We start from the raw sequence: 24,156 nt of genomic DNA, 5'->3' as shown, positions 1-24,156 counted from the left end.
TCTTAATAGAAGCTCCTAGTGTCTAGGCATCTGTTCCATTGAACTGTATTTTCATTATAAGATATACATTATCTTCAAAAAGAATTTTACATTTCAGTTAAGTCATGAATAATGGAGGTCTATAGATTTGAAGTTTTCATTATCTAATTATAAAGAAAGGATTTTGAGAGAGATTATGTATGGTAAATTACAGAATGCCACAGATGTTTCACAGGATTCCAAATGTAGATAAAAAGTGTTATTTAACTCAACTTTTGGTTCCAGGCAGGCTACCTATAGATAAAAAAGCTAAGCTGGAACTTCAAGGCCAACCACGTGTAAATTAGGTGAAGAATTTTGTTGAGGGTATTCCTGCAGGTATAACATGTATAACAATGAAGAGATTCAAAATGACTTCATGTTTGTGATGTGACTTTAGGATGACATAGGCATATCGTGGAAGTCCATGTGTGCTATGCTAAGGATTTTGAGCTTACACAAACACACACACACATACAAGTACATTATGTTTCTAAGCAAATGAGTGGCATCGTCAAGCCTCTGTTTATTACAGATAGCTGTTTATATTGTATGAAGGATAAATTGATGTGACAAAATAAAGGCATTCCAATATATAAGTAGCTGTCAAAAGTGTAAAAATTATTATGAAATGACATTCCAATAGAAATAATGGATAAGGACATAAATAGAAGAAAGTTTTATTTATATATTTGCTAACAGTCAATATAATTTAAAAGCAAACCTACTATATTTGTGAGATAATATTTATTCACATTTGGTAAGCTTGCATATATATGTGTATACATATACACATATGCAGAAACAGTTCACCCTGAGTATGATGGGATGAACTTTCATGGACAACTGGTAGTAATGACAGCAACCTTTAAGAAGTCAACTTTGGTAACACATGTCAGTGTCTCTAAACATTCCCAGTCTAACTTTGTACAATCAATAGGTCATGTTCTAAACAGACAATAACAATAAATGACATTTTTAAATTAAGTAATTTCAGAATAAATTTTATTTTTCTATTATTTATCTTCTTGATCTAGGAATACTATAGGGTCCTATCTAGCATAATTTTAATGAATGTTATAGTTGATATGCTATACACTTTGATTTTAGTAAATTATTAATATACTATACTTTGGGGTATTATAAATAAAATCTTTTATTGGGTCTTCTAATTCTTACATAAGAAAGTGAAATTTGGAGTATTTATCTTGTGTCTTATCACCTAACTGAACTCTCTGGTTATTTTTATGTGTAATTTTAATTTAATCTTTGTGATTTTTTATCTTCAAATTTAGATCATGTTATTTACAATTTTATAGTACTTATATTTGTTTCTGGATTTAATAAATTGTTAAGTTCATCAAATTTAATTTCTAGTACCAATCACAATCCCTTATTCGATTATTAATTTATTATCCTTGTTTTGTTAAATGTTAGAAATTTAACACACATTTATATTAACGTGTGTGTTAATATTAATGTTAATTCTAATATTAGAATGTGCCTCTGCTTATGGGTTGCTAGGTCACTAAGAGTATATTGCACTTAATAATATGTGATGCATTTTGTGAGATTCTGTTTTCAGATTTAAGCTGTATTTATCATTCTCATTTTATGTTCTAATATATCAAGTGAATTGATTTCTTAATTAAATTTCTACCAAATCCTTTCATTCCAAGAGGATTCCTGTCTATGATCAAAATTTTAATATCCTGGTGAATTTCACTTGCATTTTATTTGTAATTTCTGTTAGTTAAAGTGTCTTGTAATTCATTTTACTTTGCTATTATTATCAATTAATTGGCATCTCTTCTTCTGACTTTACAAAATGAATAGGGTTATTGTTACTATCTTTCTAAACTCCACACTGATGTATAGAACAGTCTTATGGACTCTGTGGGAGAGGGAGAGGGTGGGAAGATTTGGGAGAATGACATTGAAACATGTATAATATCATGTATGAAACGAGTTGCCAGTCCAGGTTCAATGCACGATACTGGATGCTTGAGGCTAGTGCACTGGGACGACCCAGAGGGATGGTATGGGGAGGGAGGAGGGAGGAGGGTTCAGGATGGGGAACACATGTATACCTGTGGCAGATTCATTTTGATATTTGGCAAAACTAATACAATTTTGTAAATTTTAAAAATAAAATTAAATTAAAACAAAAACAAAAACAAAATGAATAGGCATGTTTCCATCTTGATCTGCATTCTAGAAATGTTGAATATAACAGGAATTATATAAACTTGGGAGTTAATAAATACACTTTATAGAAACCTTATACCCTAAGATAATCTTGAGAAGAAATTATTTTTGAAAATGGTTTAATTAGCACCATGATTATTTTTATTCAGATTTATTTTTTGTGTTCCATTTGGATATTTATAGCTCCTTGGAATTTATAAAATATGTTTATAAAATATAAAACTATAAAAACTTATAAATAAATTCAATAGAGCTTATTGAATTTCCTACCAGAAAAGAAATCTACATTCATTTAAAATTAACATAACTACAATCATTTCTTCTTTCTTCCCTCTCTCCTGCCTTCTCCTTCTTGGATTTTTTTTTTCTCTCTTTCTCTTTCATTTATTTTGTTCAGCAATGCATTAATTAATTATATGCACTATCTTTTCACCAAAACTCTTTCGGTTCACATGTTGAATTTTATTTTTGCATTTTTGTTGCTTAATAAGAGTTATAATTATATTTGATTTTTAAAATATTTCATTTGTTAAATGATTTTGTATTAATAGTTTTAAATATTTGTAACACATTTTTATATTTGCTTTATTGCTTTCTGAAGATATCTAAGCAATTTATGGTTATTGGAATCTACCTCCAGAATACAGCAAGTCTTTCCATTTTCAACTTACTTTGGGACTGCTCTTGAATATCTCTCAAGAAAACTTGAAAAGAAAACACTTCCTGTTTTTATCACAGAACATTCTGTGATATTATTATTATAAAATATAATAGTATATTATATATAGTATATATATAATATATAATTAGTATTTTTATAATAGTATTATTATAAAAATACTAATTCAGCAATAATAATCGTGTCATTGTAACTTTGTGTTTTTCCTCTTCATTTATCAAATACTGAAGATGACTGAGTCAAAGCAGAATATGAGTGTAGCTTTATGAATGTTGTATCTAATACTAATAGTTTGTCTTATATTTTAATACTGTACTCTAAATTTATATAATTTTAAACTCATTACATAGTGCTTTGAATTTTATTTTATCTGGTGTTAATATTACAAGTCATGTATTTTTTGTACTTTCTCACATGTTATTGCCTATCTTGAAAATGTCTGCCCTTAGACCTTTAACATAGCAGTGTTTTACCATACCACCAGGGCTTATGCATGCTTTTCCTATATCTGAAAGTCAGATTCCTCCAACCCTCCCTGTGTGCACTCTTTTTCATGTTTTAAATTTCCTCTTCAGCATCATCATTAGGGAGAGATATTTTCCCCAGATTCACTGATCATGTGTAACCCACTCATTAAAAGCATTCAGGGTACTATGTTCCTTTCTTTCACAACACATTAAAATTTTCATTGTGAAATTATATAATTTGAATCTTGTTTTTTCTTTTTCTTCACCCTCACCTTAGCGACTCAACAGCTACCATATAAACACTATTAGCACAGAAACTAGGTCATGCTTTCCTGTGTAATGTAGTACTGAATGCAGTGCCTGGCGCATGATATGCACACTTCATACCCCTTGGATGAAGATATGAGGAAACATAAGTCTACTTACCTTTGTTTACAGGAGAGAATCTCAAAAAAATGCTTACTCTATGAAAATTAATTTAAAATATATAATAGGTACTAAAACGTACATGACATGGTCCTCAAGCCTCCAGCAAGGAGCACTGGAATCCAGTTTTCGCTCTATGACACTGACGGTCAGGGTTTAGTTTTTCCAAGAGCAATTATGTTTAATATCATTAAAATGTGCACAGAGTAATCAGATGTGTATGAGCTTTGCCTTTAGTTTCATTTCCTTTTCACTAATATTGTTTTGCTTTAAAAGTGTATGTGTATGCCCAAAGCTTTTATAAATCTAAATCAAGTATATTTCAAAAATGAAATTATATACAATTGAATAAATTTGAATTAGTAAGAGAGGCAGGCATTTTGCTGAGAATATTTTTAGTTGATATTTACTTTCATACCTGCCTTAATATTTTAACTTTCCATTTATTTAGTTAGTTCCTACACAATAGTTAATAGGCCTATTGTACAGGAATAATTTAATAAGAACTGTTTATTATGCATTGATTGGAGAAGGAAATGGCAAGCCACTCCAGTGTTCTTGCCTGGAGAATCCCAGGGATGGGGGAGCCTGGTGGGCTGCCATCTATGGGGTCGCATAGAGTTGGACACGACTGAGGTGACTTAGCATTATGCATTGAAATTAACAAGATATATTTAGGTTTATTGCATTTTCAGTTAAGTTCATCACTCAGTCCTGTCCGACTCTTTGCAACCCCATGGACTGAAGAACGACAGGTTTTCCTGTCCATGTCTAACTCTTGGAGCTTGCACAAACACATGTCCATAGAGTTGGGGATGCCATCCAACCATCTCACCCCCTGTCATTCCCTTCTCCTCCTGCCTTCAGTCTTTCCCAGCATCAAGGTATTTTCCAATGAGTCAGTTCTTCTCATCAGGTGGCCAAAGTATTGGAGTTTCGGCATCAGTTCTTCCAATGAAATTTCAGGACTGATTTCCTTTAGAACGGACTGGTTGGATCTTCTTGCTGTTCAAGGGACTCTCAAGAGTCTGCTCCAACACACAGTTCAAAAGCATCAATTCTTTGGTGCTCAGCTTTCTTTAAGGTTCAACACTCACATCTATACATAACTACTGGAAAAATCATAGCTTTGACTAGACAGACCTTCATTGGCAAAGTAATGTCTCTGCTTTTTAATATGCTGTCTAGGTTGGTCATAGCTTTTCTTCTAAGGAGCAAGCATCTTTTAATTTCCTGGCTGAAGTCACCATCTGCAGTGATTTTGGAGAAAAATAAAGTAAAGGAACATTTATTGTGCCCCCAAAAATAAAGTCTCTCACAATTTCCATCTATTGTTTCACCATCTATTTGCCATGACATGATGGGACTGAATGCCATGATTTAGTTTTCTGAATGTTGAGTTTTAAGACATCTTTTTCACTCTTCTCTTTCACTTTCATCAAGAGCTCTTTAGTTCTTCTTCTCTTTCTGACATAAGGGTGGTGTCTTCTGCATATCTGAAGTTATTGCTATTTCTCCCAGAAATCTTGATTCCAGCTTGTGCTTCATCCAGCCCAACATTTTGCATGATGCATTTTACATACAAGATAAATAAACAGGGTGACAATATACAGCCTTGACATACTCCTTTCCCTATTTGGAACCAGTCTGCTGTTTCATGTCCAGTTCTAACTATTGCTTCTTGACCTGCTGATATATTTCTCAGTAGGCAGATCAGATGGTCTGGTATTCCCATCTCTTGAAGAATTTTTCACAGTTTGTTGTAATCCACAGAGTGAAAGTCTTTGGCATAATCAATAAAGCAGAAATAGATATTTTTCTGCAACTCTCATGCTTTTTCGATGATCCAACAGATGTTGGCAATTTGATCTCTGGTTCCTCTCCCTTTTCTAAAACCAGCTTGAACATTTGTTCATGGTTCGCATACTGTTGAAGCCTGGCTTGGAGAATTTTGAGCATTACTTTGTTAGCATGTGAGTGCAATTGTGTGGTATTTTGAACATTCTTTGATGTTGCCTTTTTTGGGATTGGAATGAAAACTGACCCTTTCCAGTCCTGTGGCCACTGCTCAATTTTGCAAATTTGCTGGCATATTGAGTACAGCACTTTCACTGCACCATCTTTTAGGATTTGAAATAGCTCAACTGGAATTCCATCACCTCCACTAGCTTTGTTCATAGTGATCCTTCCTAAGAAACACTTGACTTCACATTCCAGGATGTCTGGCTCTACATGAATGATCACACCATAGTGGTTATCTGGGTCATGAAGTTCTTTTTGTATAGTTCTTCTGTGTATTCTTACCACCTCACCTTAATGTCTCCTGCTTCTTTTAGGCACATACCAATTCTGTTCTTTATTGTGCCCATCTTTGCATGAAATGTTCCCTTGGTATCTATAATTTTCTTGAAGAGATCTCTAGTCTTTCCCATTCTATTGTTTTACTCTATTTCTTTGCATTGATCAGTGAGGAAGGCTTTCTTATCTCTCCTTGCTATTCTTTGGAACTCTGCATTCAAATGGATATATCTTTACTTTTCTCCTTTGCCTTTCACTTCTCTTCTTTCCTCAGCTGTTTGTAAGGCCTCCTCAGACGACCATTTAGCCTTTTGGCATTTCTTTTTCTTGGAGATTTTTTTTTCATTTATTTATTTATTTTTACTTTACAATATTGTATTGGTTTTGCCATACATCAACATGCGTCAGCCACAGGTGTACACGTGTTTCCCATCCTGAACCCCCCTCCCACCTCCCTCCCCATACCATCCCTCTGGGTTAAGATTGTCTTGATCACTGCCTCCTGTAAACTGTCATGAACCTCCTTCCATAATTCTTCAGTCACTCTGTCTATCAGATGTAATCCCTTGAATCTTTTTGTCACTTCCACTGTATAATCATAAGGGATTTGACTTAGGTCATATCTGAATGACCTAGTGGTTTTCCCTACTTTCAGTATAAGTCTGAATTTGCCAATAAAGAGTTCATGATCTGAGTCACAGTCAGTTCCTGGTCTTGTTTTTGCTGACTGTGTAGATCTTCTCCATCTTTGGCTACAAAGAATATAATCAATCTGATTTCAGTATTGACCATCTGGTGGTGTCCATGTGTAGAGCTGTCTCCTGTGTTGTTGGACGAGGGTGTTTGCTATGATCAGTGCATTCTCTTGGAAAAACTGTTAGCCTTTGACCTGGTTTGTTTTGTACTCCAAGTCCAAATTTGCCAGTCACTCCAAGTGTCTCTAGGCATCCTACTTTTGCATTCCATTCTCCTATAATGAAAAGGACATCTTTTTTGGGTGTTAGTTCTTGAAGTTTGTAGGTCTTCAGGGAACCATTTAACTTCAACGTCTTCAGCATTACTGGTCAGGGCATAGACTTGGATTTCTGTGATATTGAATGGTTTGCCTTGGAAATGAACAGAGACCATTCTGTCGTTTTTTGAGACCGCATCCAAGTACTGCATTTCGGACTCTTTCATTGACTATGATGGCTACTCCATTTCATCTAAGGGATTCTTACCTACAGTAGTAGATAACATGGTCATCTGAGTTAGAGTCACCCATTCCAGTCCTTTTTAGTTCACTGATTCCTAATGATGGTCACTCTTGGCCATCTCCTGTTTGACCATTTCTATTTTGCTTGACTCATGGACCTAACATTCCAGGTTCCTATGCAATATTGCTTTTTATAGCATCAGACTTTACTTCCATCAACAGTTACATCCACAACTGGGTGCTGTTTTTACTTTGGCTCCATCTCTTCATTCTTTCTGGAGTTATTTCTCCACTATTCTCCAGTAGCATATTGGGCACCTACAGACCTGGGGAGCTGATCTTTCAGTGTCCTATCTTTTTCCCTTTTCATACTGTTCATGGGGTTCTCAAGGCAAGAATACTGAAGTGGTTTGCCATTCCCTTCTCCAGTGGACCATGTTTTGTCAGAATTCTCCACCATGACCCGTCCATCTTAGGTGGCCCCACATGGCATGGCTCATAGTTTCATTGCATTAGACAAGGTTGTGGTCCATGTGATCAGTTTGGTTAGTTTTCTGTGATTTCGTTTTTCATTTTGTCATTCATTGCATACCATGTTGAAGTACTACTTATGATTATTAAGAATTTTAAAATTATAACTGCTTCAATTATTAACTTTTAAGTATTACCTCAAATAAATGAATAGTTTTAACTACTATGCATGTTTTAAAGATATATTTTAACAAAATTAGCTTAAATATCCCAATGTTTTCAGTGATGCATAATTTTTTGTTGTTTATTAACATAATCTCTACTGTAAAGAAGAATTGGCTATCACGACATGAGCCAAACATTATCATACTCCCAGCATTTTAATGTTTTGTTAGAGTAGATTGTTGAATTCACCTTCACTATTCTTAAATGCATGTTCTATCTTAGAGATTGTGACCTCTTTGATAGTTATTTTTATTACTATGTAATTGATTCTCACTTTACTCATTTTTCTTTTTCTCCTTTTTCTTTCAAACATGCTGCAGTAGCTAACATATTATGGAGAGAAGAAGGTACTAAGTTCCATTATTTTTTATATTATTGTGATTATTTTGCTTACTTGATATATTTTTTACTATCAGTTCTAATAATTGCCTTATTCATTTCTATTTTCATTAAAATTTTGAGTGTAAACCAGTATTATTCTCTAAATGGCTACCATTTAAAATATTTATAGATCCTCATCAGCTTGATTTATTATTGATATATAATCAGGAGGTTATGTTACAATATATGGAAATGCTTTTTAAGAGTATAGAATTAAAATTAGTCAAATAAATGAAAGCAAACTTGGTTAAACATAATTTATATATTAAGCCCTGATTTAGATTAGAAAAGAAAAAATTAGAAAACTATTACCTTATGAATGGAATATAATAAATGAAGAAAACAGGTTATTGCAACTTCCTTGACAGTCTAGTAGTTAAGAATTAACCTTCCAATGCAGGGGTTGTAGGTTCAATCTCTGGGTAGGGGCATGTGATCCCACAAACCCTGTGATCAGAAACCCAAGACAAAAACACAAAGAAGCAATATTGGTTAAAAAAAACAACAACAACAAAAAACAACTCAATAAAGATTTGAAACAATCTGCATCAAAAATAATCTTTAAAAAAAGGGGGAAGAAATGGGATATAAACTTAAGTAACTGGATTCAAATCCAGTCTGTACCAGTATGTAAACTAGAGTCTCTTTATTTCACAAATTCGTCATCTCAGAAGTAAGGATAGTTGTTAGTTCTCAACAAGGTTGTTTTATCAACTTTTTAAATTATAGTTTGCACTCAATTGTGCTAGTTTTTCTTAATTAGCCACAAAAGCCAAGTGGCAGTGTTTACCCAGAATTTAAATATCCCGAGTGCATTACTTAAATTCTTAGGAGAAAAGTGTGGATAAGTCATCATTACACTCTTGGAAGGCAATTATCAAAGTAATTGCCTACACAAACCATTGTAGAAAAACTTCTTTGTTTCCTATTGTAGACTCTTATATGAATTGGAGTCACAGCCACCTGGAGGACCATGCCTCAGAAGGGTTAATAAATTCTGAAATTTAGCCGTCTCAATTTTATTCTCAAAGATGAGCATAACACATTTTTTTTTCTCCCTTGGTATTTCTTTCTCCTCAAATCTTCTGTAAAGGCCCTAAACTCCAGTTTACTAAAGAGCTATTGGAGTAATTTTACCTTCTCATTTTATTCCACTTGGATATTTCACATTTGAATGTACAAATTCAATCATTACTGAAACGGATATTATTATGACATGATTAACATATATGTTAGATGCTTCTTTAGACTCTCTTATTTCTTGAGACCAGACAAATATTTCTCTGGGTATTATAAAAATGGATTTTATTTAATCATTATAAAGGGAAGGAATAAAACCCAAATATTCAGAGATCATGTACCACAGGTTTAGCTTGATCACTAATTGCTGTGGAAATTAGAATGAGTCATTTTACCTCTCTGAGCCAGAATATTTTAAAACAATGCTTGAAATATAGTTTGGCACCCTCCTTGCAAATTTGTGATATGTAAATCTCTTTAAAATAGCTAAAACAACTCTTTTTTATAACTTGAATTGATGTCATTAACATTAGTACTTTATAATAATCATTAGTATGTAATAATAGTATAATATTATTCAGGTGTCCTTTAAAAATACAGGAGACCTCCAGATTAATTAAAATCATCCTGAGATTCATTATATGAAAACATTCTTATCTTTTTAAGTTTTTCTTCTGTTAATCTTTGAAACTATATGCTTTCAATAAGTACTCTCCATCAGTCAGTGATATGCTTACTCTTTATGATGTTTGACCCAGAATATGTGCTTGAGAAATCATAGCTATTTAATATATTTTGTAGATAATTTTAAAGCATATACAAGAAATATTTTAGGAAATTTTTAAAATCCTTTTTTCTATGTACTGTTATCATCAGAATACTTTACTGTTTTCTGAAATAAAATTTAAAATAATATATTTGAGAAAATAATAGTTTGACTCAGATTCCAGGAATCTGTAAATTATATTTATAAGGCCACAGTTATCAGTAAGGCATTACAGTTGAAAATGATTGCATGTAATAATAATGGTTGCCAGGCATAATAGACCAAATTGAGGAATCATTAAACCACAAACGTGTACAACTATTTCATATAAATAATTAAAATAACAAAAGAAGCATCCAAAGTAAATTTCTACCTGTATTTTTTAAGGATAGAATAATAACTAACAAAAAATACATATTTCTGAGATCCATTTTTATTTTCACTCTAGCAGTGCTTTCTGATTGTATACTCATATTTTCACTATTACCATGAAAAAATGCTTTCAGAGAGAACATTGAAGAATTCCAAGCATTTTAAGATAAATAATAAGTGAAAGAGATTTCAAAATGATAATTCCTCTATAATGTCATTATGACTTAAAGGCAAACTTTTTTTTTTGTGGGAATGTAGAAAAACATTTTAAAAGGGAGAAAATATATCACTCATTTATTTACAAATATTTTAAAGAGACAACTAAATGTAGGGCACTTTGAAAGCATTTGTAAAGATAAGATCTAGTATCTGCTCTAATGAAATTTTTAATCTTGTGAAATAGAAGATTAACTCATTGTCAACTAATTTCACTGCATAAATGATCTCAAAGTATACATTAAAATATTCAGCATGATTGGGTCTCTTTTGCAATATTTTTATGGTCTTATAATCTAATAATGTATTTCCTAATATTTGTTTAAGTAGACAACAGTTTGGTATATGCTTTATGGTGTAATGATAATAAGGGTTTTTATAAGCATTGAATTAAAAGGAATTTAAACCATTTTATTCACTGTAGGATTAGGTTGAACTTTTAGATATACTAATTTCAAACTCTAAGGAGAGATGTCAGATGGTTTGTTATGTAATATAGCATTTTTTAAATTTATTGTAAATAAGATCATTTTGCTGAATATCTATAGGATCAATATGGAACTGAAATTACTTTGGAAAATACTGGCTTGATGTGACATCTAGTGATCTGAAAACAAATGTATATATATTATTTTAAAATTATCTTTGTAAATATTTATGAATCTCTTCATACATATATATGTTATAGGAATTATTCAAATAAATTACTATATTAGTTGGGCAATTAACACCAACCAGCACAAAGTACAATTAGAAAATCACAGTGAAATCATGCAAAAAAGTTTATGTGTTACATTATTATCTGACTAGCTTTGTGACCTATAATGTCACCAAAGTGGGAAAAAAAAAGAATAATAGGCATCAGGCCCTCTCTTAACTCCTTCAACCTCAGATTTGTCACATTTCATTGTCCAGACTACTATGCTGCAGGGGAGCATGGGAAATACAGAAGAGTTCACACGAACTTAATGAGCTACTGTATAATTATTTTTATAGCAAAATATTGGTAAGGTTCTCAGGACCAAATTACTGTCTCACAACAATATTGGTGAAATATTTAAAATGAAAAAAGAGAGCTTTCAGAAGGTAAGTCTTTTAAATTCAGGAGACTTAGAGTATCATATCATTGGATGAGGGAGAGACAACATCTTCTACTGTCTGTTCGTGATGCCAATGCCAGAGTGATTAAGCTGTTAATATCTTCATTTGCAAGTTCCATATCTTCTCTGTTAAAAACAAATGTCAATGTTTTAGCATTTTATCTCATAAAACTGTTTTCAGATCAAAAAAGGAATCTGACAAGATAACCATTTGCAGATATATGTGCATATATACATCCACATATATGTGTATGCATATTTGTATAACTCCTTCATAGAGCACAGCCTTGTCATGGAGAAGGAGCTTGTGTAACTCAAAGAAGCTATGAGCCATGCCATACAGGGCCACCCAAGATGGATGGGTCATAGTGAAAACTTCTGACAAAATGTGGTTCACTGGAGAAGGAATGGCAATCCACTCCAGGATTCTTGCCTGGAGAACCCTATGAACAGCATATAAAGGCAAAAAGATGATGCCAGAAGATGATCTCCCAGGTTGGAAGGTGCCCCACATGCTGCTGGGGAAGAGCAGAAGGCAATTACTAATAGCTCCAGAAAGAATGAGCAGCTAGGCCAAAGCAGCAATGATGCTCAGCTGTGGACATGTCTGGTGGTGAAAATTAGTGAAAGTCACTCTGTTGTGTCTGACTCTTTGCAACTCCAAGAACCATACAGTCCATGGACTTCTCCAGATCAGAATACTGGAGTCAGTAGCCATTCCCTTCTCCAGGGGATCTTCCCAACTCAGGAAGTGAACTGGGGTCTCCTGCATTGCAGGTGGATTCTTTACCAACTGAACTATTAGGAAAACCCAGTGAAAATAAAGTTCAATGCTATAAAGATAGTGGAGGACAGAAAAACCTGGTATACTACAGTCTATGAGGTCTCAGAGTCAGACACGATTTAGTGACTGAACAACAACAACAAATATATGTATATACACAAACACGTGAACATATACATAATTATGTATGATTTCTCCTAATATTAACTACATAGCAAACAAATGCTCTATTATGATATAATCTTTGCTATCTTAATAATTGAATGTGAAATCAATCATGCAGATTTGCATTCAAATTTTTCAGCATATCTTTGAAAGTTCAGGGAATTGAATTCTGACTTAAGACTAGCTTTGGATAATATCATTCTGACCAATAATATATAATGTTCAGGTAGTGTCTACTTCCTGAATTAATAGTGCCTAATAAGTTTAACACAATTACTCTCCAAAAATCTAAAACTTTGAAAGAGGAAGTTACTCTTATTTCAATTGAACAAAACATAAATATCTCACTGAGGTGTGATGGTTTGGTGTTACTATGTGTGAAAAGGATTTTAGCTCCAAAGACTGAGTACCAAAAATGGGAATATTCATAAACTGAAAATTCATCCCTGCTGGGTTAGTCAAAGTGAGAAATATGATGCAGACCATCTATTTTTGCCTATTTTCTTCTTTATTAAAAATAACTTTAGAATTAGATGAAAAGGAAGAGAATAATATCAATCTATGAAGGACTTTCTTTAACACAAAATTTACTAAATGACCTTTGATTGGTTACCAACTCACTGCATTGTAGGATTATAATTTGCTATTGACCATAAATTAAATGCTAAAGTAATGGCAATTTACACCAGAGGAAGGCAAACACCACAAAATAGTTTTACTATTGACTTAAATATTCATCCAATAATCACAAATAACCATTATTTTGTTATAATTTATGGAATATAGTGTTATATGTAACACATAATGTAACTATATTATCATACTGCCCTATTATTCTTGTGTAGCAGTCCTCAAAGGATTGATACAAGGATGTAAATTACATCCATTTTTTTCCTCAGTCCCTCTCATATATTTAAAAGTACAGTATTGATCAAAAAATCCTCTGGGAAATACTTCTGTTCTTGTGTATGTCCTTTCTGTATAGAAAGAAAAACAAAGCAGAGACAAATCTCACAAGGAAAAAACAAATTATAGATCAGTTTTTTGAGCTACTATACCTTGTTAGATTAACTATCGACCTGAAAAAGACAAAGTACTTATGTCTGTCTTCACCAAGTGATGAAAAAAGACAAAACAGCACATATTCCTAAACTTTATAATGACTACAGTTGTAAAGCTTTTACTTACATCAAGAACTTTTGTAGTAAACTGCAATACATCAATGAGGAAAAAATTGTAAGTGAAACTCACGGTCAGACTTTGTGGGACTCAGAAATCTTTTACACTTTTCAAAATTATTGAAAACCCAAAGAGCTTTTGTTTATGTAGGTTATTTCTATCCACTTTAATTACCATATTAGAAATTAAAGCGAAATTCAAAAATGTAGCCATAATAGCATATTATTTGTAAAGTGATATTTAAAAATTGAAAAGGCTCACTATTGAACACTGCATTTAAAAAAAATCTGGCTGAATAAAAACGTAGAATTCCTATATCTGCTTCTGCATTGAACTGTTGTGATATCATCATAGCACCACATGTCCTGTAAACTGTCAAGAGCTACACTCTACAGAAAATGAAAGAGAAAAATGCAAATGACATCTTGGCATTATTATGAAAATAGCTTGAATTTGCAGACCACCCCTGCAAAGATCAACTGCTCTACTAGAAAATCAGGTTGTTCTTTCAGGAGGCTCATATATTCATAGAATTCAACCTCATAAAAAGCTGAAATGTACTAGTAGTATATCTCACAGTATAGATTTGAGGAAAACATGAGGACAGTAAGTACATTTGGTTATATGCCATTTCACCATTTCCCCCCAATGATGTTTCAAAGAGATAATGTCAATCATAAAAATAGGGACAATTCAACATTTCTTGAGCTCATAGTAAGAGTTCAAGTCACTCGGCTACATGTTTTCCTTTCTGCATCTTACTTACTTGTTACAATTACAACACAGAAGTTACATAGTAAATAACTTCCCCACAATATAACAGAAAGTTCTGTAGCTATGGTTTACCTCTGAGCTATCTGAATCGAGAATGGGATTTATCTCTGTTAACAGTCTCTCATACCAAAAAAACAAACAAAAAAAAAACACTTTTAAACAGTTAGAACGTGGAAATATGTTATATGACATAGTTATACTGAATATACACAGGTATGTTTTAGGAAGGGGGACCCTTTCCAGGGCCCCAAACTGGGCTCTTGTCTAACACTCAGAAATGAATTGTCCGTGGAGACACACATATGCTGACAAAGCAAGAGATTTTATTGGGAAAGGGCACCCGGGTGGAGAGCAGTAGGGTAAGAGAACCCAGGAGAGCTGCTCTGCCACGTGGCTCGCAGTCTCAGGTTTTATGGTAATGGGATTAGTTTCCGGGTTGTCTTTGGCCAATCATTCTGACTCAGAGTCCTTCCTGGTGGTGCATGCCTTGTTCAACCAAGATGGATGCCAGAGAGAAGGATTCTGGGAGGTGGTCAGACATGTGGTGTCTCCTTTTGACCTTTTCCAAACTCTTCCAGTTGGTGGTGGCTTATTAGTTCTGTGTTCCTTAGCAGGACCTCCTGTTGTAAAACAACTCATGAAAATGGTTACTATGGTGCCTGGCCAGGGTGGGCGGTTTCAGTGTGCTTCCCCTAACCGGTACATTATTGCTTCTTATACAAATAAAGCTAATGAATACCCCTAGACACGACTGAGCGACTTCACTTTCCCTTTTCACTTTCATGCATTGGAGAAGGAAATGGCAACCCACTCCAGTGTTCTTGCCTGGAGAATCCCAGGGATGGGGGAGCCTGGTGGACTGCCGTCTATGGGGTCGCACAGAGTCGAACACAACTGAAGTGACTTAGCAGATAGCAGAATGTAAAAATCAACATGTGTCTTCAATCACCAAGATCCTCAGCATCAGGTAATTTGTATTATTCTGTACGTAGCATATTAGGAGCAGGTAATGGCACCCCACTCCAGTACTCTTGCCTGAAAAATCACATGGACAGAGGAGCCTGGTAGGCTGCAGTCCATGGGGTCGCTAGAGTCAGACATGACTGAGCGACTTGACTTCCACTTTTCACTTTCATGCATTGGAGAAGGAAATGGCAACCCACTCCAGTGTTCTTGCCTGGAGAATCCCTAGGATGGGGGAGCCTGGTGGGCTGCTGTCTATGGGGTCACACAGAGTCGGACAAGACTGAAGCGACTTAGCAGTAGCAGCAGCATATTCAAAATAAATTATAATATTATACTAGCAAATTTAGATGGAGAAGGTGATGGCACCCTACTCCAGAACTCTTGCCTGGAAAATCCCATTGATGGCGGAGCCTGCTAGGCCGCAGTCCATGGGGTCACGAAGAGTCGGACATGACTGAGCAACTTCACTTTCCCTTTTCACTTTCATGCGTTGGAGAAGGAAATGGCAACCCACTCCAGTGTTCTTGCCTGGAGAATCCCTGGGATGGGGGAGCCTGGTGGGCTGCCGTCTATGGGGTCGCACAGAGTCGGACACGACTGAAGCGACTTAGCAGCAGCAGCAGCAGCAGAAGCATATTCAAAATAAATTATAATAATATAGTAGCAAATTTAGAATGATACATCATCATATACTCAGGTTATAAACTCTTCTGCTAAAATCTAAAGGATAATTGATGAATAAGATATGTCTAGCAAGAAAATAAATGGCAAAATAAACCTTGTTTAGGTGGAGAAGAGAGGAATTCATCAACAGCTCCGAGGATAAAGTTTTATTTCCTAGCAGAGTGACTGATACCTAGTTCTTTTGTATTATCATTTTAACATATTTGTACATGATATTTTGTTGGCACTACTATTTCATAAGCACTAAGGGGTTATATTCCTACCAAAAACAGTAAAATGCACCTTGCTTAAAGTTATCTGTATTTCTCAATAACTTGTAACTTGGAAAGTAGTTTATACTCTGTAAAAATGCTGATGTGTAACTTATATTTTTAAAAGTAAGAAAACACACTTTTCAGTGTTGAAAGTGATTTGGATGGATTAACCAGGTTTTCAGAGGAAAACAACTCCCAGAAATTTAATCTGTGCAAAAGTACAGTGAAATCTCACTGACTACACTATGCACAGAATATAGTAAATATATATATATATATATTTATAATATATATATATATATAAATAAAATATTGAAAGCATCCATAGGAGAAAGGACAGAAGATGCTTCAAGAAACTTTGCAAACAGTCTGGACTTGGAGTAGTTGTAATATTCAAACACATTCAAATTGCTGACCGTGGAGCAGAATCGTGCAGCAGCTGAAGGAGGGTAGCGTCAAGTTCTTTAAAAAATGTTATGTGCTTTGTAATCATCATCAAACAAAGTAACTGACACAAGTGAAAATCAGACACCACATCACAGCTTGCTTGTGCTCCTAAGTTTCAGCACCGAGTCATGTTAATTTGCAAGTCACTAAGAGGTAGCAAACATCAACCATCTATCCATGTTTATACAAAAGCTTATTGATACAAATTTTTTTTTGCATAAAAACTGAGTTTTGTATACCTTTGGCTATAGAATTGATGTTTCTGTATGCAGAGCTGTAATTATGGATAACAGCTGACAAGTCTTAAATTTTATTTCATGAAAAACAACTTAAATTTAGTCCTTGCCACTTCTGCTACTGTTCAGGAACATCTCATTGTAACATTGTGCATTCTGGAATTAAAATGCACAATTAACTGATAAAGATAACATGTATTAAAATATAAGAATGGTAAAATATTTCTAAAACAGTAAGATTTATCAAAATCTTAAAATGGGTATGCATTATTAGTTAGAAATAATTTCATTATGTATCAGTTCAGTTCAGTTCAGTCGCTCAGTCGTGTCCGCCTCTTTGTGACCCCATGAATCGCAGCACGCCAGGCCTCCCTGTCCATCACCAACTCCCGGAGTTCACTCAGACTCATTATGTATAAATACCAATAAAGTTATAATTCTGATTGAATACATTTTCCTCTTAATCATAGGAATAGATGGGCACAGATCAAATAGGCAGAACTGGTGACATTTTAAATTAGATAGAAACATATTTAATAAAAGAAAATACAGCTTAAGTTAAATAATTTTATTGTTTTGCAAATCAAATACTTGTGATCCTCAGTCTTGATTTCATAGACTTTGTAAGTATTGTCAATCGAAATAAAAATTAAAAATGTTTTCAGATGTTAAACATTTTAAGCAATTTGGATTTTCAAACTACCAAGATTTCAATATAATTGCTTAACTATTAAAGGGCATATGCTCTCACTGGATTATGTGTGGTAGAATTAAACTGAATAAATATGGTTTGCAAACTGGTATACCTGGATGAGGTAATCAGGAGAGGATCAGGAAAGGAAGGTCTACGTGCTCTTAGTCTGGAACATGTCCAGAACAAGGCAGAAGCAGAGAAAACCAAGAGTAGAGGTGTGCAGTCAGAGGTGACAAGTCCCCAGGTGCAGGCCTCCATTAATCCCCATGGGCATTTCAGGTGTCTGTTCTGTAGCATCCTGCCCCCACAAGGAGTGGGTTTATAATGTAAGTGAGGTGGATTTCTAAGATGTCACAAACCCAAACCTGCAGTGTGAAAAAAATTAATAGTATGATTTAAATGAGATTTTTGCAAGACTTTATATTAATTCAAGTTTTAAAGTGGAGAAACAACCCCCAAAATTTATCATTATGAAAACTGACATGTAAGACCTCTAGTGGGATTACATTTATAAATATTATTTTTGGAAAATATTCAATACATATTCTCCAAAATCTAGAGGACTTGGTCTTTCTGTTTCTAGAACAAAAAGAATTTGTTTCTAAATTCCTGCAAAGGATGACAGTTTATTTTCCCTAGGGAACTCGAATAAGACATTGGATAAACATGATTCTTCAGAACAAACTTTTATATCTTAATGAACACCTAAATTAAGTGGGAAGGTAGCAGAAATAATCTGTGTATCCAAGGGTTCACAATTTCTATTTATAATTAGTGTAAAATATCTGAAACTTTTGTTGACTTACAAAAAAAGCACTGATGTACAGATTAGGGAGAAGAAGTGGAATTTCTGCATAAAATCACAGATTTACTTGGACATTTGGTAAAGCTCTCACATGGTTTGCTTTATTAACATTACATGACTTCACAAATTGATCTCCCACCAGCAATATGACAGACACTGAGTTTTGTTTGTAAAGGTTTCTGATAATTTTATTTTGAACTTTTGAATGTGTTTTTATTTCTAAGGTCTGGGAATTGGGAACATGTTCTATGTTTTTTATGAAGATGGAATCAAAGTGATACAACCCATAGAATGTGAATTTCAGAGGCACATTAAGCCGAGTGAAAAGCTCCTTGGATTTCAGGCAAGTGTTTAAAAAATTCCTTTATAGTTTTATGCAGCAATTTTAAGTAGAATTGTATTTTGGAAATACAATGAAATCTATACATATATGAGACATTAGGGGAGGACCATATTAAAGCTATGATATTACTTGTTATTCTATTCAGGTTTTATATTTGAAGAGGAAAATAATATATTGTGTATTCTTAATTGCTTGTTTGTAATCAAAATGAAAGCACTAAAGTTGAATACCAAAAATGAACATGCTGCCTCTTTAATTTACAATGTCTTTCATTTTGACGGGCAATGGTTACACAGTAAAAGAAAATAAACTGTAAATAATCCAATGAAATTAGGGGTATATTAGCTGCTTTATAAATGTGAATTCCCTTTAGTTTTTCTTATTTTTCATGAGCTCACAATGGAATGAATGACTTAGATTTAGATGGAAAAACATCAATTCTTTATTTATTAATATCTATCTGTACCTTACCTTTCACAGAAACAAATGTTTTATGTAAAATTTTGACACAACATTCAGAAAATAAAAGAATATCTGACTAAATGGGCATTGACTTTACATATTAGGGAATATACTTTTGTACAAGGTAATAAGAAATTATGTTTATACTATGGTTATATATTCTGTTGTTATTGCTTAGTTGCTAAGTCAAGTCGAACTCTTTTGCTACCCCATGGACTGTAGCCCATCAGGCTCTTCTGTCCATGGAATTTCCCAGACAAGAATATTGGAGTGGGTTGCCATTTCCTTCTCTAGGGGATCTTTCTGACCCAGGGATCAAACCTGCAACCCCTGCTTGGTAGGCAGATTCTTTACCACTGAAGTCCCATGGAGATAGATAGATAGATATATATATATATATATATATATATATATATATATATATCTCCACATAAATATATGTTTGTACACCAAAATATGTAATACTGAAGGTACCTGCATTACCTATGTGTTCAGTCACCCAAAAATAAAATATTGGTGCACCTCAGAATGCAACCTTCTCTTGAACCCCTATTTTAAGGTTCACATGGTCTCAAGATGTGAGCAAAATATATATTAATGCCCTGGTTTAGATACTTTACTTTCAACTCCTGTTTCCAATCTACTAGTAGCCAGTGTTGCCATATGTTAATTTATGGAAACAATGGTTTGCACCTTAAAGCCATATCCTAGGATGAAAAGGAAAAATTATTTGACAATGAGATGTTAGGCCAGCACCTCTTCAGACACTATAGGGCAAAATGACCTAATGTTTCCTATTTTAAAGAAAGCAAATAATTTAACCCAGTATGTGTATGAATATTTAAAACAAATAAAACTACTTTTTGATTTAAAAATATTTCATTTATAGGCTAAATTAATAAATAGAATCATCACCATTTGTGTTAATCAATAGTTTAACAAGTATGAAAACATTTGAAATTGAAAATGCACTTTAGTTTTATAATCACATCAAATCAATACTGACTAAATGCATTTTGAATAAGTTGTGCGTTTATGTAAATAAACACATATAAAAATACTAAATATTTGTTTTTGAGAAAACAATTCAGTCAATTTTATAGCACATTTATAATTTTATAAAAACATGTAAGAAGAACCTACTGTATAGCACAGGGAACTCTATTCTCTGTAATGATCTATATGGGAAAAGAATCTAAAACAGAGTGTATGTATGTGTGTGTCTGTATATATATATATATACACATATGTATATATACACATATACACATATGTATATATATGCATATATACAACTGTACAGCAGAAACAAACATAACATTATAAATCAACTGTACTCCAATAAAAGCTATTTTAAAAAACAGTATGAATGATAAGTCTGATTTAACAGACAGATATCAGAAACTTGGCATCCAAATGATAATTTAAATCCAAACAAAATCATTTTACAAAGGAGTGTTTCTCTCAGATTCCTATAGAATTAGCAGTTGTAGCTAACTATTTGGAATCTAAAGCTGAAAAAAGCAAGGAAAAATTGTTTTTATAATTTTGTGACACATCTGGACAATAGGGATGTTAAGTTTATTTAACTGAATGTCTCTTTTTTAAGCCTTTCTGGATATTTAGACTTCCTTCTAAAACACCTGAAGTAGAAAGCATATAGAATTTTGTATCTCTCTCTCTGTATGTATATAAGTGTGTGCATGAAATAATGAAAGTGAAATGTTAGTTGCTCGGTCATGTCCTACTCTTTGCAACCCATGGACTGTAGCCCCCAGGCTCCTCTGTTACCATTTCCATCTCTAGGGTATGTTCCCAACCCAGGGATTGAACCCGGGTCTCCTGCATTGCAGGTAGATTCTTTAACTTCTGAGGCACCTATAAATAACACACACACACACACACACACACACACAATGTATATTTTTCTATAAGAAAGATAAAAATTGAAGAGGTGATAGAAACCAGACAGTGATGACAACCTTAGCTCACATCCTTCAGCCTGAGAATCCATATCCACTGCATATACTGCCAATGACAAATCAGGGATAATTGATTATATAAACTAATTAATGGCTTCAGAATTTTCAAATCATAGCCCCTGTAAATCTTACATTGTACATATGGGATACATATGTCATTGTACATATGGGATTAATTCTAGAAATGCCTACTGTGAAACAAAAAGATATAAGGACAGAAAGTTAGTGTCCCTACCTTATATAAAACAAACATTTACAAAATTTCTACATGCTAATGGAAAAGCAAGCAAAATGAGTAGGAAACATTAGATTTGTATTTTTCAGGAGAAATTATCAAATAGTGTGTGTTTAAATAGATGACATTCCTGAAATTTGAATATTGAAATTAAAATACAAATACATTTTAACTAACCAATATATTTGGTAAAGCACTAAGAATCATATGGAGAATGGAGAATTGGCTAAAAGTATATCCTGTTTATAATTTTCAAATACAGAATATAGGGTTTTTTGCTTATACCAAAAAAAGAGAAATTTCTTATGAAATTATTATAATCAATATATGTGAAATAAAGGCTAGAGTAGATAAACTTTTATTTGACATTGCTTTATTTTGTTATTCCTTAATGTGATAAGAGTTTAAATAATTGGAATATATATACAGAGACATTTTCATGATACACAAGCATACAAAAGTAGAAAAAAGAAAAATTGATGGTGTTATGCTCTGAGAATAAATACTAAACTAAATAATTGCTTCTTGTGTGAATCTATTTTGTTTTCTGCTTAAACACAAGAAGATGTTAATTTTAGAGGATGAAAGCTATCTGGTGCCACTTTCTACTAGATTTACATGTCTAACTATAAACTAATTTCATGAGAAAATTTCTGGGTCTTATGCCAAAAGAGATGGGAATACCAGACCACCTGACCTGCCTCTTGAGAAACCTATAAGCAGATCAGGAAACAACAGTAGGAACTGGACATGGAACAATAGACTGGTTCCAAATAGGAAAAGGAGTACATCAAGGCTGTACATTGTCACCCTGCTTATTTAACTTATATGCAAAGTACATCATGAGAAATGCTGGACTGGAAGAAGCACAAGCTGGAATCAAGATTGCCAGGAGAAATATCAATAACCAAAGATATGCAGGTGACACCACCCTTATGGCAGAAAGTGAAGAGGAACTCAAAAGCCTCTTGATGACAGTGAAAGTGGAGAGTGAAAAAGTTGGCTTAAAGCTCAACATTCAGAAAACTAAGATCATGGCATCTGGTCCCATCAGTTCATGGGAAATGATGGGGAAACAGTGTCAGACTTTATTTTTGGGGGGCTCCAAAATCACTGCAGATGGTGATTGCAGCCATGAAATTAAAAGACGCTTACTCCTTGGAAGGAAAGTTATGACCAACCTAAAAAGCATATTCAAAAGCAGAGACATCACTTTGCAAACAAGGTCCATCTAGTCAAGGCTATGGTTTTTCCAGCGGTCATGTATGGATGTGAGAGTTGGACTGTGAAGAAAGCTGAGCGCTGAAGAATTGATGCTTTTGAACTGTGGTGTTGGAGAAGACTCTTGAGAGTCCCTTGGACTGCAAGGAGATCCAACCAGTCCATCCTAAAGGAGACCTGTCCCAGGTGTTCTTTGGAAGGAATGATGCTAAAGCTGAAACTCCAATACTTTGGCCACCTCATGTGAAGAGTTGACTCATTGGAAAAGACCCTGATGCTGGGAGGGATTGGGGGCAGGAGGAGAAGGGGACGACAGTAGAAGAGATGAGTGGATGGCATCACCGACTCGATGGACATGAGTTTGAGTAAACTCCAGGAATTGGTAATGGACAGGGAGGCCTGGCATGCTGCGATTCATGGGGTCACAAAGAATCGGACATGACTGAGCAACTGAACTGAACTGAACTGAGGCCAAAAGAATATTTTTCTCCAGAAAAAAAACAGAACCAGTAGAGTTAATATTAGATCTGGATTTATATCTCTCCATCACTAACTTTGCCTCCATATTCTAATTTTAAGGAACTGGCTCTGGTAATGGTTGGTGGAGTGGTATGTGTGTCAAATTTATAGGGCCGACCAGGCAGCAGGAAATTCAAATATGAGTTGATATTCATCATGGACTCCAAAAGCCATAGACTGAGTCAGCAGACTGTTGATACAAGTCAGTATTGGAGTCTTGAGTCTGACATCTGTAGCCAGACTAGAAACTCAAGTATATTTCTTTGTGGAAGCCATATGGTAGGCTTTCTTCTTCTGTGGGAAACCTCAATCTTAAATCTGAAGGCCTTCAACTGATTGGATGAGGTCCACCCACATCATAGGGGGAATGATCTATCTTAGGTCTATATTAGAGCCAACAATTAAATGTTAATCACATCCATAACACTTTCACAGAGACACCAGACTAGTTCTTTTTATTATTTTATTCAGGTATAGTTGATCTATAATATTATATCAGTTTCTGTTGTACAGCAAAGTGACTCCCTTATACATATATATATATATATATATATGTATTCTTTT

At 33.9% G+C, this 24,156-nt stretch overlaps 1 protein-coding gene across 4 annotated transcripts in view; it reads left to right on the top strand.

Moving 5' to 3' along the window:
• The window catches only part of FSTL5 (follistatin like 5), a 930,680-nt gene that overhangs the window by 802,450 nt on the left and 104,074 nt on the right, over positions 1 to 24,156 (top strand). For 2 of the 4 annotated variants that reach the window (XM_027567274.1, XM_027567273.1), the window contains exons 11-12: positions 8,308 to 8,334; positions 19,055 to 19,173. In XM_027567274.1, the coding sequence (XP_027423075.1) occupies positions 8,308 to 8,334; positions 19,055 to 19,173 (146 nt within the window). The remainder of the gene's footprint in view (positions 1 to 8,307; positions 8,335 to 19,054; positions 19,174 to 24,156) is intronic. The other 2 variants (XM_027567276.1, XM_027567275.1) reach the window with 1 other exon arrangement.

This window comes from Bos indicus x Bos taurus, chromosome 17 (genome assembly GCF_003369695.1).
Source record: "Bos indicus x Bos taurus breed Angus x Brahman F1 hybrid chromosome 17, Bos_hybrid_MaternalHap_v2.0, whole genome shotgun sequence".
Classification (NCBI taxonomy): Eukaryota; Metazoa; Chordata; class Mammalia; order Artiodactyla; family Bovidae; genus Bos; species Bos indicus x Bos taurus.
This window is presented reverse-complemented; position numbering and strand designations above follow the sequence as displayed.